At 40.6% G+C, this 16,405-nt stretch overlaps 1 protein-coding gene across 1 annotated transcript in view; it reads right to left on the reverse strand.

The window, feature by feature from the left end:
• The window catches only part of LOC109914073 (protein SCAI), a 149,772-nt gene that overhangs the window by 3,055 nt on the left and 130,312 nt on the right, over window positions 1-16,405 (reverse strand). The window contains exons 4-9 of the mRNA XM_048613379.1: window positions 16,257-16,343; window positions 14,769-14,867; window positions 14,335-14,431; window positions 12,560-12,658; window positions 10,823-10,975; window positions 4,237-4,338 (exon numbers count right to left, since the gene is read on the reverse strand). Coding sequence (XP_048469336.1) covers window positions 4,237-4,338; window positions 10,823-10,975; window positions 12,560-12,658; window positions 14,335-14,431; window positions 14,769-14,867; window positions 16,257-16,343 — 637 coding nt within the window. The remainder of the gene's footprint in view (window positions 1-4,236; window positions 4,339-10,822; window positions 10,976-12,559; window positions 12,659-14,334; window positions 14,432-14,768; window positions 14,868-16,256; window positions 16,344-16,405) is intronic.

Below are 16,405 nucleotides of genomic sequence, written 5' to 3' on the forward strand. Positions count from 1 at the left end.
AACAGTTCACATTACATAAGAGGGCGTTCAGGAGGTCTTACAGAATATAAAGGTGGATAAATCTCTGGGACCTCATCCAATGCATCCCAGAATGCTGTGGGAAATAAGGGAGGAAACTGAGACCCCTTGCAGAAATATTTGCATCATCTATAACTACAGGTGAGGAGCCTTATGACTGGAGGGTGGCTAATGTTGTACCTTTGTTTAAGAAAGGTTGGAAGGAAAAACTGGGGAACTATAGTCCTGTGAGTCTGACTTCAGTTGTGTTGTTGGAGGTGATTATAAAAGATTTATGGACATTTGGAGAGGCAAAAATTGATTAGGGATAGACAGCATGGTTTTGTGCAAGCAAAATCATGTCTCTCAAACTTGATTGAGTTTTTTGAGGAAGTTACCAAAAAGATTGATGATGGCATAGCAGTAGACATTGTTTATTTGAATTTTAGTAAAGCCTTTGACAAGGTTCCGCATGGTAGACTAATTAGCAAAGTTAGGTCACATAGGATTCAGGGTGAGCTTGCCAATTGGATACATAATTCGCTGGACAGCAGGAGACAGAGTGTTGATGGAGGATTGCTTTTCAGACTGGAGACCCGTGACCAGCAGTGTTCAACAGGGCTAGGTTCTGGGTCCTCTTTTCTTTGTCATTTATATAAATGATTTGGATGAGAATATAGATGCCATGGTTAGTAAGTTTGCTGATGACACCAAAATTGGTGGCATTGTAGACAGTGAAGGTGGTTTTCTAAGATTACAAAGGGATCTTGATCAAATGAATCAACGGGCTGAAAAATGGCAGATGGAGTTCAATCTGGATAAATGCGAGGTATTGCATTTTGGTACAACAAACATGGGTAGGGCCCTGGGTAGTATTATAGAAAAGAGGGACCTAGGAGAGCAGGTACATAATTCTTCGAAGTCTGAGTTACATATAGACAAACTGGTTAAAAAAGGCATTTGGCACACTTGCCTTCATTGCTCAGTCTCTGAGTATAGGAGTTGGGAAGTCATGTTGAGCTTATACAGGACATGGGTGAGGCCACTTCTGGAATACTGTGTCCAGTGCTGGTCGCCCAGTTATAGGAAGGATATTATTAAGCTGGAGAGGTTGGAGAAGAGATTTTCCAGGATGTTGCCAGGTATGGAAGGTTTGAGTTAGAAAGAAAGGCGAGATAGGCTAGGACTTTTTTCACTGGAGCGTAGGAGGTTGAGAGGCAATCTGATAGAAGTTTATAAAATAATGAGAGGTAAAGATAGAGTTAATGATAGTTGTCTTTTCCCCAAGATGGGGGATTTCAAGACTAGGGGGCACATTTTTAAGGTGAGAGGAGAGAGATTTAAAAAAGACATGAGAGGCAATATTTTTTTACACAGAGGGCTGTTCACTTGTGAAATGAACTTCCTGTGGAAGTGGTGGATGCAGGTACAATTACATTTAAAAGATATTTGGATAGGTACATGAATAGGAAAGGTTTGGAAGAATATGGGCCAGCAGCAGGCAGGTGGGGCTAGTTTCGTTTGGGATTATGTTTGGCATAGATTGGTTGGACTGCAGGGCCTGTTTCCAAGCTGTATAACCCTGTGACTTTATGACTTCTCGTAGTCTAACAGTGGCCGGCTGCTACTCCTGGGTTTGACATCAGCCCTGCTCCTCCTGCATCTGTCTTCATTTTCTTAGGTAGGCAGCCAAAGCAAACAACATGTTATCAGCGGCAGGACCCATCACTCATGGTGGAAGGGACCTAATTTGGGGGCAAAAGATTTTCTTAGGCCACAGAACAGTAATCAGTAGCATGCCTTGCAGATAAGGACTGAGCGCACTTCACCACACAGTGAGACGTGCTGTGCATGGATAACAAAGGACATGTTCCCATCATCCATCCATATTCAGACTCAACATGTGACCAACTCGAAGGCGATTTCCAATATCATCCAGAAGAGAGTGTCTACAACACTCTGAAATACTACCTACTCTGGGTTCACATTGAACGCTCAACTTTTCATTGCATTCACTACAGACTATCATGACACATGTGTGATAGATGAGGGAGCATTATTGTGTGGCTAACTCAGGACCCTTGGATGTTGGATCAACAGGGCTTCCACTTCAGCCTTTCTGTAATGTGTTGCTGCTCACTACCATTGAGATGCCCAAGTTCAATAAGCAATCCCAATGGCGAGTAGTAAATCACCTTGGACCAGCATCTGACCTTGAAGCACTCTCACTCTACATCCATAGCAAATGAGTGATGAGATCATTGCAGATTAAATGTAGCTGCGCCTTGAAAATGACTGCTTCATGCAACTGTTGCTACAATGTCATAGCACTCAGCAAACATTGTTGCGACATTTTTGCCATTCAAAATGACACACTGCGCTCCCTGGCTTTTGTTCCAGCCATTTTCTTATAACACCTCATGTATAGAAAATGAAAAGTGATGGCAGGGGGCACAGCACATGACAGACACCCTCAGCACCAGGCCCCACTTGGTTGCCAGATATGCCCAAAAGCCTCCACGTCCTCTAGTAACTCACGCTACCTCAAGAGCCCATTTGAACGCGTATCCACTGGACATGGGGTCCTACCATGTTGAACTTCACCTACAACTATCCTCTCTGCCCTTGAACCCCGACATTACACCTCAGTGATGTCCACCCTTGGAACCTATACTCCCAGTGTGGAGGCTATAGCGGTGGTCACTGCCACTAACCAAGGGACCCCCAGTCGCTCCTTCCAAAGCCTACCGTGCCCTGCGACGCTGTCCTACTTATCCCCCAGTCACTTTGAGATTCCTAATCACCATTCTTACCCTCTACAAATGCCTACGTTTTCCATTTCCTCCAGCCTAGACTTATCTATTCTTTCTGGCAATGATTCTCTGCTGCCCCTATACGGGCCCCTCCCTTCACCCGTCCTCAAATGATCAATGAACACCCAGGACTGTATGCATTCATCCCAGATCTCTGACTGAGTGACAAACAGCCCCTGGGCATGACTGATCAGAACCCTGATGGCTGTTTTTGGAGCTCCCTGACTGATAGTGTGCGATTCTCCTGACTTCTGATGCTCTCCTGACAGGACAGGCTGCTTAACAATTTCTGGGCTGTACTGGGACAGTTACTCTGACCATGAGCATCTCAAGTGGTCTGAACATAGCAAAGCCCTTGGAGTCTCTGCAGACTATGCCCATGACTGACGGTACTGGGATGTCCCCTCCAAAATCCTAATAGTACAGAGGACTAGTCCCGATCCAGTTTCTGATATGGCCATTTGGTCAAATGACCATGCAGTGTGTTGACCATGCAGGCAGCTGGCATATGCCATAGGTATTAGAATGACATTTTGATGGGCCATACAGCAAGATGTCCCCCTACTCACCAGTCAGATCCTTACTGACAAGATTGATGAGTAGCCTGTTTGTGTGTCTCCAAAATGTTCACCTCAAAACAACAGAGTGTTTTTGATACTGCCTGAATGCTTACAAATATAGCATGGCAAGGCAATGCAAAGCAGAAAGCATCCTTGCCACAGTCTTTCAATGCTAACTGTTGATATGCCCTGGAATTCAAGTTTGTGCCTCGGGAGCAACAGGCCATATATCGGAGGGATACCATATGCTATTGTATTTTAATGAGGGCTGCATGCAGCTGGTGGCCATCGATCTTACCCTAAAATGCAGTGTCAATTGTGCACACATCGAGGTTGCTCATAATGAGTGGTAAGCTGAACCTGTCAGATAACCACTGGTTTCCATATCGAGTTCTATCAAACTGTGCCTGCTTGGTAGTTTAGTAAGATATAAAGCTGAATATTAATGAGGTGCATTGTGCTGTCAACAAGGCATTTGTGAATCTATAAATCTCCACTGCTGCCTAGAGGGATATGTTGCTTGTGAAAAATACGAAAGGTGGAGCAAGTTGCTCCTGCTGTCAAGATAGGCTTCACCAGGTTTTCTGCTTGATTCTGTCAAACATCTCAGCATAGTTCACGGCACCTAGATCCCTAAGATCCCACCCATTATAACCATGTTGCATGGATAAACAAAACCATGTAACATCAACGAGCTATATTTGCTGTGCATGAAACTGATGTTATAGAATCCCAATAAACATGACTTGTTTAAATCAATATCTTAAGAAAATAGCTTCATTTGGCTCAGGTTTAATTTATTTTACAATTTAGAACTAGATTCCATGTTCAACCAATGATCTAAAAGTTCAGCCACCTTCACTCACCTGATTTCCAGTCTTGTTTAATTGCGAAGCCAGATTAATGGGCTCCCGTTCTAGAGCCTGCAACATTCTGAACATGTCAATAGTTAACTCACTGAATTTAACCTAAAATTTGAAAAAAAATCAAACTGTCAATATGGATCAAAACAGCAAGTCAGAAAAACAAGATACTATCCTTTGAGGATAGAATTTATGTACTATTTACTGCTCCTTCCATCTCCTTGTGTTACTATGCTCCCTATGTTTTCAGACAATTAACAGGAACTACCTGTTCCTTCTTAACATTAAATAAAGACAATAACAAACCTAAATGTGACGAATCAGGCATTGTTCATTTTTTAAAATTCTGAACTTATGATAATAATCTAAATCTATACAAATAAGTAAAACAGGCTTTTCTCTTCTATGTCACACATTAGAATACCCAATCAGCTCCCAGATTTCCCGTTCTTCACAAGAAAAAAGTTTCCATATGTAGAAATAATTACAAAGTAATTCAAGGAAAAAAGTGACAATATTCTTAAAACACAATATTCCATATTCTTATCATTACACAAGATGGCCTTCCTCTTGATGCTCTACCATCTAACAATTTTTTTTGAGACAAGCATTTCTCTTTTAAGATTTCTGACAACTAGTTACTTGTGTCAACCTATGTTTAGTTTAGAAATCTCTTTCCTAGGTTTTCTTCATACTAGTGAGATCAATTCTCAACTTTTTGTTGAATGAACATTGATATCTGGATAATTATTGCTTTTGAGATAATTTATGGGCATTTTTTCTCTCCACATTATCCCTCGTACAAAATTTCCTGTAATCTGCACAGATGTGTGGCCATGGAATGGAGCAAAAACACACCTGCACACATCCCATGATCCTCTGCGCACCCTGTGGACACAAAGCTCAAGTCTTCTGAATCATGAGCCCATGCAGCCACTTCTACAGCATCCGAGTTTCTTGCTTTTAATCCAACGGTAGTTCAAAACGAGGAAGCAGCGGAGGATTGGCTCAGGGAAAGGAAAAATGTCCACAACTCAAAAGTTCTAGGATCAGGGAGTTCAGTTTACAGTTTGCAGAGATCAGAAAGTTCAGGCAGAACAGGGTCAACAAAGCAGGTGGTCATTCCAGAAGGACATAACACAAGTACCCTAAACGCTTCCTGACAAGTTTAACGTATGTTCAAAAGAAAAGCAACAAAGTCTTTAGGCTAATTAAGCTACATTTCAAGGACGAGTGGCTTTCCAGGATCACCGTGAACACAATAAAAAGGCATAACTCAGTGAGATCTTCACTTAGTCCATGTGACATGGTCAGTTTCACAACTCTAAACCAAATACTGGAGGTGAGTTCAGCATTGGAAAAATTGGTCTGAATGGAAATTGGACTACCTAAAGCAGCATTTGAACCAGAAAGTGTGTGTGGATTCCCGTATTAGTTTACGAAGTCACAAAAAGGTGGAATTTTATGTAAGCTTACCAAAACACCAGGAGTTTATAAGATGAGGGTGGAGTATACATTGCTCGAGCAATAAAATCAATCCCGATAAAGTGAAAGTTCTAATTGATATTGTCATACTTGCAGTAAAGATGAATGTGTCCACACTTTCGATGCAAGACATTCATGATCATGTGGCAAAGTACACAGCAATTACTGAGAACTACTGTAAGAAGTACTGCGCCATCGAATTTGTGGGAGTGCAGTAACTTCATTTCACAGAAACAGTTCCTGGGTGAATTTTGCAAAATGCATTTTCATTCATTAATTGTAGACAAGAGCAGACATTTCAGGAGAAAAAATTGTTGATTTTGTACATCAAGTTTTGACCAGGATCCAAACATGCTAACAGGATTATCTCTGCAAGAATTTTGAAACTGACTGCTTGTGATAGCATCTCCATTGTGACAGCAATCATGTAATTTTATGATAATGGCGAGCTTGATTTACAGATGGTTTGATGTTTTCTATCAGATGAAGCTGCTGTTATGCTTAGAAAGAAAAATGAATTAGCAGAATGCTGCTAAATGATATCAAGCATTTGTCTTAACAGCACTGCATTGCTCACAGAGGAGATCTTACAACACATGATGCTTGGAAGCAGGTCTCAATATGAGGGATATCAAAATGCTTACTAGAACAGCAAATACAGCAGGTCAAGCATGAAGAAAGGATAATTTGAAGTATTTGCCAAAGTCACAGAGTGTGATGCATTGGCATTTTGACCCCTGAACTGAGACTTTGCAGTAAGTGCACTAATGCTAAAATACAATGTCTTGATCAACTACTTGTTCAGAGCAAGTGAGTAAAACAATCCAATGAAATATTGCCTGCAAATGCTCTCAGGTCGCACTGGAAGTTCTAAACAACATTCTTGGTGAATTGGCATCATTCTGCAAATTCTTTCAGAGAAATCAAAGCTATGTAATTTACAAATGTCAAGATTGATAAACTGAAGACTCTATAGGTGAATGCCTATGAAGATAACAAGTTTCTGACTGCTCTGGACAGTGAAGTTGATACTTACTTTTTATTCACTCATGGGATATGGGCATCGCTATTTGGCCACCATTTACTGCCCATCCTGAGACGCCCTTGAAGGTGGTGGTGAGTTGCCTTCTTGAACTGCTGCAGTCCACATGCTACAGGTTGATCCATAATGTCCTCAGGGAGGGAATTCGAGGATATTGAGCCAGCAACAGTGAAGGAACAGCAGCTGCCATAATCCTTCAATTTATTCAACAGCAATGTGACCATCTCGATAGCAAACTTCCAAAAAAGATTACTGGAGTGTCATGTTACTGGAGTGACAATGGATTACGACTTTGGTAAAGAATGTGTTTGGCAACAAATAAAAAGATTCCACTCTTACACCAAACTATTAAAAAAAGTGTGGCCTCAAAGGATATGCGAACAATACTCTGATTTCAGATTTATGGTTGTAGGAAAATTGCATTCAGATAGTCAGTGATTTGGTGTAATAGGCCCTGAAAGACGCCCAGTTTCAAAGAACGTACATTCTTCTGGATATTTGTGCAACAATTCAGGCATCAAGTGATGACTTAGTATGGATTTAGACTAAAGAATTAAATCCAGGTCCAGAAATAGACCACTTGGACAACTTGATGCGAATTAAATCTCACATTCCATCTGGACAAAATACCAATCTGGGTATAGTATATAGTCATAGGGCAAAAGATCCAGACAGGCACAAAAAGGAGTAAAAAATTATCTGTGTCATCTTTTGATCGTGTATTATACTTGGTGTGCACAGTGCCAACACTAAATAGTTCACCAGACTTCTGTGCCACACAAACAATTTTGTTTATTGTTGTGGGTAGAATACCTGCAACTGAAAAATAATAACTGTACATTTTCATTAGTTAATGAACACACTGAGAAAAAAAAACTGCCATATGACTACCATTCAATGGATGTTCTCGTTTGAATAAACTGCTCAGGCTATGCAGAGGTTCTGCACAGGAACCACAAAATTAGATGGAATATAGCGCTTGCATAACATTTCCTTCAGAATAAAATACAATTACACTATCTTTTTATTATTTCCACTACTGCCTGTATTGAGCACCTACACTTATTTTAACTATCCTTTTAATTTTCTTGACTTTCTAAGTTAATCATCAACACATATTATTCAGTTCTGAGGAAGGGTCACCAGACTCAAAACGTTAACTCTGAATTTTTCTTCACAGATGCTGCCAGACCTGTTGAGCTTTTCCGGCAACTTTGTTTTTGTTGTTGAAGAATATTTCATCCTGAACATTGTACAACCAATCAAAGTCTCCACTTCTGATCTCATGATGAAAAGGTAGGTATCTGGTGAAGCAGCTGACGATGGTTCGGCCAAGATGTTGCTCTGATGAACTAATTATTGGGCACTTAAGAGCCTCAATAGGTCCAAGGAGAGGTGGTCAGCCTGACACTTCCCCTGAACCCCATAAAATATTTAGTAAAAATAAACAAAGAATTCAGATGCTGGAAATCAGAAACAGGAATAGAAATTGCTGGGAAAACTCAGCAGGTCTGGCAGCATCTGTGGAAAGAAAACAGAGTTAACATTTTGGGGCCAGTGATCCTTCTTCAGAACTGACTATGGCTAGGAAAAGGTTGGTATATATGCTGAAGATGGGGAAGGAGTAAACAATAGGTGGTGATGGAATCCAGAGAGAGAAAAAAAACAGTTGGACAGACAAAGGAATGGTTACAGGTCAACCTGGGAAAATCAACAGCTGTTAATGCGGACCATTAGTGGCTGACAACGGGTTGTTTGTAGTAGCAGCCCATGTGATTACATGGCCTGGTGTATGGGGGTTGGAGTAAGGACATGGGAGAAGGTACTCAGGCCCTAAAATTAATGAACTTGGATATTGAGTCCTGAAGCCTGCAGGGTTCCCAAGTGGGAAATGAGGTGCTGTTCTTCCAGCCTGCGCTGAGCTTTGCTGAAATACTGCAGCAAGCCTGAGACAGATGTTAGCCAGGGAACACAGTGGTGTGTTGAAGTCGCAGGCAACAGGGAGCTCAGGGTCAGTTTTGCAGAACGTAGGTGTTCTGCAAATTCATCACCCAGTCTGCCCAGAAAGCAGCACCAATGATGTCATCGATGTACCGGACAAATGGTTGTGGGTGGGAACACGAGTTAAGTCTGTCACTGTGGGATATGAGGAACATTCCTTATTCCTTCTACTTGGGACCCCATCTGCAAATTTTGCTCGGTACATAGATGACATCATTGGTGCTGCTTCCCTCTCTCATCTGGAATTGGAAAATTTAGTCAATTTCGCTTCCAATTTCCACCACGTTCTCACCTTCACCTTGTCCATCTCTAACTCCTCCCTTCAGTTTCTTGATATCTGTTTCCATTTCTGGGAATAGGCTGGCCACCAATATCTACTACAAACCCACTGACTCCCACAGTTACCTTGACTATACATCCTCACATCCTGCTTCTTGTAAAGACACCACTCCAGTTTCCCAGTTTCTCCATCTCCATTGCACCTGTTGCGATGAAGCCAGCTTCTACAAGGGGGCCTCCGAAATGTCTACCTTCTTCCTCAACCAAGGATTCTTCATTACTGTTGTTGACTAGTCCCTCAGTTATGTCCAACCCATCTCCCACACTTCTGCCCTCACCCCTTCTCTTACCTCCCACATCAGTGATAGGGTACCCCGGTCCTCACTTACCACTCCACCAACATCTATATCCAAAAAGATCATTAGCCGCCATTTCTGCCACCTCCAGAGGGATGCAACCATCAGACATATGTTCCCCTCCCAGTCCTTGTCCTGGAAGGAACGGTTCCTGTGGAAGGCTGACACCTAGGTCTGATCTTCACCATTCCCAACACCTCCACACACCATCTTCCCATGCAATTGCAGAAAGTGCAACACCTGCCCATTTACTTCCTTCATCCTCATTATCCAAGGCCCTTGAAATACATTCCAGGTGAAGGTGTGATTTACCTGTGCTTCACTCAATCTAGTCTACTGTATTCGCTGCTCACAATGTGGTCTGTTGTACAATAGGTAGACAAAATGCAGATGGGTAATTGCTTTGCGAAACATCTACATTCTGTCCACAAAAATAACCCTGAGCTTCCTGTTGCCTACCATTTCAACATACCACTGTGTTCCCTGGCCAATATCTCTGTCTCAAGCTTGCTGTAGTACTCCAGAAAAGCTCAGCACAAGCTGGAAGATCAGCACCTCATCTTCTACTTAGGAGCCCTGTGGCCTTCTGGGCTCAATATCAAGTTTAATGATTTTAGGGTCCGAGCACTTTCTCATGTCCTTATCCCAACCCCCAGGCACCAGACCTTGTCATCACATGGGCTACCATTATAAACAACCCATTGTCAGCTACTAAATAAAAACCGAAAGAACTGCGGATGCTGTAAGTCAGGAACAAAAACAAAGCTGCAGGAAAAGCTCAGCAGGTCTGGCAGCATTTTGTGGCAGAACTAAGGAAGGGTCACCAGACCCGAAACGTTAACTCTATTTTTCCCTTCACAGATGCTGCCAGACCTGCTGAGTTTTTCCAGCACTTTGTTTTTGTTACATTGTCAGCTATTAATGGTCCCCATTAGCAGCTATTGATTCTCCCAAGATGATCTTTACCGATTCCTTTGTCTGCCCAACTGTTTTTCTCTCTCTCTGGGCTCCATCTCTACCTATCATTTACTCCTCCCCATACCCCATCTTCAGCCTACCTACCAACATTTTCTGAGCCACAACTGGTTTCTGAAGAAGGGGCACTGGACCCAAAATGTTAACTCTGCTTTCGCTCCACAGATGCTGGCAGACCTGCTGAATTTTTCCAGCAGGTTCTGATTTAGCTTCCCGTAAAATATTTGGCAGATTAAGGGTGGGTAGAGAGCAGGATGGTCACTTACTGGACCATGTGTGCCCCCTCTGCCTTCAAACCTGACAGGAAAATGTAAAATCCAGCCCAGGGTAGTTATTAATATCATGAACTTCATATATACATATGTATACCTACCAGGATACTGTCTAAAATTTAAAAACAAAAATAACAGCAAGAAAATGTACTTGTGAAATCAATAGAAAAAAGAAATACCTGACTACTGCAGTTTCCAACGATTAGTGCATCTGCTAGCGCCAGCTGGCCTGCTACCATGCCTTGTTCCAGTGGTGGGACTACTCCCTCTGCCAAGCGATTTGAGGTTACCATAATGCTGTTGTCATCATTTAACACAATCACAGGATCTGCCTATAAACAATAGGCCAAACAACATTTAAACTTGGTTTAAAGCAGTACAAACACTAGCCCAGTCAGACAGTCAATTTAAATCAGCATTCCATCATTTTAGGTTCATTAACATGATGCTCCTGCGAAATTGATCAAAATTATTTTCCTTCAAAGATCAATTTTTCTAAATGACTTCTCAGTTAATGAAAGACAAAATTCACAAAACCAACTCCTTTACGACAAAATTCAACAATTTAAGTACCTAGTCCAAATACGGTTAGTCATGAAAGGAAGGGTCAAGAAGCACCCCCTCTTCCCACTCCCCCTTTTGACCTCAACAGATTTTTTCAAATTGCCAATGAGCATTTTGTATAGTGATCAAAACAACTACAATGACAGATATTCTTCTGTTGTTTTTTAAAAAAAGCTGCACATAGATAACTTGCTTTTTAAAAATGCAGTAATTTTTTTTATAATTCTTTGTTTTTAAAATAATCCTTTTTCCATTTCAGTCCACAATCAAAAACACAAAAGTAAAAGGATATGGTGTTCACAATTTTAAATGGCACTCTCAAGCTTTTAGAGAATAGTACAGCCATAATCGATAAATAAAAGTTATATTGGCAATGTGAGTTACAGAAATACTATACTGAAGAATCAAAAGTGGAATACATTGAAAATTATTCATACTACCCAAAATATTTGCATAAAATAGTCAAGATTACTGTGCAATCATTACTTCTTGATTTTAATTAGATTATTTATTTTCTAAGAATGTCAAGAAGGCATCTGGGTAAGATATTACAAGGGCTAATCGTTCCACTGGAATATTTCATCTTTGTACTTTAGATAAGCAGTAGTTAATGGATCTATTACTGTTTGACGTCACACACTTCAGGGAACAGATAAATCAGTTCTAATCCAAACTATTTTTAGGACATAACCAATTTCTAGTCAATTACTTTCATACTTCTTAAAACCTTAATGGTTTTCAAATGGACTTATACAAAAATAACTTATCATAGAGAATTTAAACCAAGGTTGGAAATTGGTATATGTTAACTTAATGAGGCAAAGTTTTTATTCTATTCTATTTTACATGCCCCATTTGATCTCCACCTACCACCAATCATTTAACTACACAGAAATCATAATGAGTCAAACTCAGGTGACATAAAATTTCATACCCCTTCATATATCAAATCATGAATAATGCACAATGTTACTTGATAGCCAGTATGTGGATTTCAATTATTGAAGCAGTTCAGTATACTTCTTTCCTTCTTGTCCTATGAATTAGCAAATCTTCCAACAGCCTGACAAAAAATGGATAAAATTCCATCTAATTTCAAATAGCAAATCTCACTGATACTTGGAAAGATTCTAATCACTTTTCCATTAGGGTCATATCTACCAAGAGTCAACTTAACCAACTAAAATTTTCAATAATGCATATCCATCAACATTAACAGAAAACAATTTGTAAAGATAGCCAAATAACAAGTATGTAGTAAGTAATTTGAAACACAAATGACATGGCAATAGAGGAACTTATTTTCCTAGTTACAATATGTCCCAATAATTCCAGATCACGATTAAACAGACCTCAACAAATGCTGCCACCTCCTGTAGCACGAGGTTCCATTCTAACTGATCTTCAGTGTTGAACCGATGTGTATAATCTTCAATTTCATCAGACAGTTCCTGTTAAAATTATAAACTACGTTTAGTGCCTAATATGGAGCTATAAATGGTTCAACATTTTAAAAATCAACCACATAAGCATTAACAGCAGACACCACGTTTCTGTGCTATGTTGCTGGAAAACCCTTACTACAATAATGTGGATGTATGATGCTAAATGGACTGAAGCTCCAAGAAGGCAGTGGCTCACCACCATCTTCTCAAGGCCAATAATGGATGGTCAACAAATGCTGATCTTGCCAGTGATGTTCACATCCGAAGAAAGAATAAAAAGTATTAAAACTGTGAAAAAACACACTACTTGGAAAATGGAGGATTAATTAAGAAAATAAAATCATTTATTAGAAAGCCACAACACCTTCAAGGGACAAAGGGGAAGAAAAAACCATAGTCAGTCTGTTGCATATGTGGTAACACAGTATGGAGCTGGAGGTACACAGCAGGCCAGGCAGCATCAGAGGAGCAGGCAAGTTGACGTTTCGGGTTGGGATCCTTCTTTAGAAATGGGGGAAGGGGAAGGGAGCTCGGAAATGAATAGAGAGGAGGGGTGGGGCTGGGGAAGGTAGGTGGGATGGTGATAGGTGAGTGCAGGTAGGGAGTGGTGGGGATTGGTCAGTGAGGCGGGAGGAGCGGATAGGTGGGAGAGAAGATGGACAGGTTGTGTCAGGTCAAGGAGGTGGGGATGAGAGGGAGGGTTGGCCATGGGATGAGGCCAGGGGGTGGGGAGATTTTGAAACTGGTAAAATTCACATTTATGCCATTGGGCTGTAGGCTACCGAGGCATGATATGAGGTGCTGCTCGTCCAGTTTGCAGGTGGTGTCATTGTGACACTGGAGGGAGCCCAGGATGGACATGTCACCAGGGAGTGGGAGGGGGAGTTGAAATGGCTCGCGACTGGAAGGTGTTGTCGTTTGTCGCAAACAGAGCGCAGGTGCTCTACAAAGCAGTCTCCAAGCCTCAGGATTTTTAAAATGGCAGAAAGTACATTTCTGATGAATTAGAATACCTGAAAATTCAGTTGATGCATTGAAATGAATCAAACAAGTAAATAATTGGAGATTAGAAATACTCCAATTTCGGTTTTTGTGTAACTCCTTGAACTGCTTCTATTATTCCTTCAAGGAAGGCAAAAAAAGTAAGGAAAAATATATTTTCATTCCTTCAATCTCAATTCTTATCTCAATATCCTATCAACATCTTCATAATCCTGGGTTGTTACTAAACCAAGTGGAATAACATATTAAATAGTAAAAATCATTACTTCATTTTCCCTAACAACAAAACCACAACAATATGCAGTCAACTGCAAACTTACTAACCATTCCGCCTACACTCACAGACATATTTGAGGATAGGAGGCAGCAGAGAAGAACTTGGGGAAAACAGTTTCTATATAACAAAATTTATAGTTTTCAGCATGTAAAGTTGAGGTAGGGATGGAAGCTGGTAATGTCACAGAGATGAAAATTGCTGATAACAGTACTGATTTTAGCTCAGTTCTGGATCTAACAGGATGTCAGAGTTTTCCACATACTGTTTGAGCTTCCCCAAGATTGTAGAATTCAATCAACTGCAAGGTAGTTGTTAATGCAAGAAACCAAAACAAATGCTTCTTCATTGTAGATATCTCTAAAATTTTATAAATATGAAACACAGTTCAAAATAAGTCCCATACCTTAACTAGATCTCCAACAAGGTCCATTTTGTTGAGCAGCAGACAAACAACTATGTATCGTGCATAATACCGTAGCTTTTTAACTACAAGTTCAGGCCTACAAAAAGTGAGCAAACCAAATGGATTCAAAGCAAAGAAACATTGAGTGACCCAACTAATCAGGAAAGTAAAAGAAAAGTTTAATACAAATTAAAATTTAACACAAACTGAATTTTCTACAATAATTTAATCATTATCCTAACTTTGCTCTTTTAAGTCAAGACCTTTTATGAAAACATTAGCACTACTGTCCATGAAAAGAAATAAAAACAGATATTATAAGGGTATTTTAGTACATAAGACATTTTATACAACATTTGTTATGCCTGTACCAGTTCATACTTGTAGTTACATACACAAAAAAGTTAGTTATGAATGTATAATAGTTAGCATACCTATCTTCCTTAGTGACCTGGGAGTAGTAAGCCCTTTGTCTTATTGCAGAGTAGAAGGAAAATGCTTCATTCAGATAACTGGTCTCAGAAGTACGCAAGCTAAAGATTAGGATGGTGTGGAAAGGAAAAACAGAAATATAAGGCAGCTAAACATTGAGAGATATGTTAAAATTCTATAAAAGATGAACAAAACCTACAAAAATGGCTGCCGGCTACAAGTTTGATTCTTTTCAAAAACTATAGTTTACAAGTTTTATCAGGCTATTCATATTCAAAGGAAACAAGTACAGAGGGAGTACACCGAGAGAGAGAGGAGAGAGAGAGAGAAAGGGAACACACACACAGAGAGAGAGAGAGAGAGAGAGAGAGAGAGAGAACACACACACAGAGTGTGTACACAGACAGAGAGAGAGAGAGAGAGCGCTCGCGCGCGCGCACACACACACAGAGTGTGCACACAGACAGAGAGAGAGAGAACACACACACACACACAGAGAGAGAACATGAGAGAGAGAACACACACAGATATAGAGACAGACAAAGAGGCAGAGAGAGTACACAGAGAGAGACAGAGTACATTTACAAGAGGAAGTTGAGTAACTACGTCAAAAGAGAAGACAGAAACCCTGAATATTGTAAGCATACCACTGAATACATAGTGAAATACATTTTGATGCAATTTTAGATGCAGGAATAGCAGGTTTTAAGGTTTACCAAGATTTGGGGAAATACTTGGTGGTGTGCATTATCATTCCAAATACTGTTTTATGAACTTCTCATCACGCTATTTCTGACCTGACAAACTGTTACAAAAGTCAGAAATTCCCATCCTACTTGTATTGGACATCAGTAACACATTTTACAATTCTTACTACAAGCAGATAAACTGATTTCATAGAATCCCTACAATGCGGAGACAGGCCCTTTGGCCCAATAAGTCCACACCGACCCTCAGAGCATCCCACCCAGACCCATCACCCTATAACCCACCTAATCTACACATCCCTGAACACTATGGGCAACTTAGCATGGCCAATCCACCTAGCTTGCACATCTTTGGACTGTGGGAGGAAACCGGAGCACCCAGAGAAAACCCACGCAGACACTGGGAGAATGTGCAAACTCCACACAGACAATTGTCTGAGGATGGAATTGAACCGCGTCCCTGGCACTGTGAGGCAGCAGTGTCACCCCGCAGACGTTTCCTCAGACATTACTTCTAATCACCACTTTTGCACAAAGTTTGAACCCCAAGCAAAGCAGGCAAAGCACAAGGTAGGAGCCAAGGCAGAACAGGACTACTGCAACTGAGTGCAACTTTAACTGTTAATTTTCATCTGCAAATACAAGATCGCCTTAAGTGGTAACTGACTGCATAAAATTCACTCAGTTGGCATATCAGGAAGATTCAGTGCTTGAGTAAATAATTTTCCAAAGTGATCATGGTAATTCATTTGCTTTCAACCACATCAAAAAATTCTAACTTACTAATAATGGTAGTAGAGTTGTCCTATCTTTGAAGCAATTTCTCCAATCTGCCACCTCTTCAGGCCATACCTATTGTCCAGAATTTGCCTAAGATGAATGATGGACAAATAATAAAGTAAAGTACAATCATGCATATAAGATATATTATC

Source organism: Rhincodon typus, chromosome 28 (genome assembly GCF_021869965.1).
Source record: "Rhincodon typus isolate 14 chromosome 28, sRhiTyp1.1, whole genome shotgun sequence".
Taxonomy (NCBI): Eukaryota; Metazoa; Chordata; class Chondrichthyes; order Orectolobiformes; family Rhincodontidae; genus Rhincodon; species Rhincodon typus.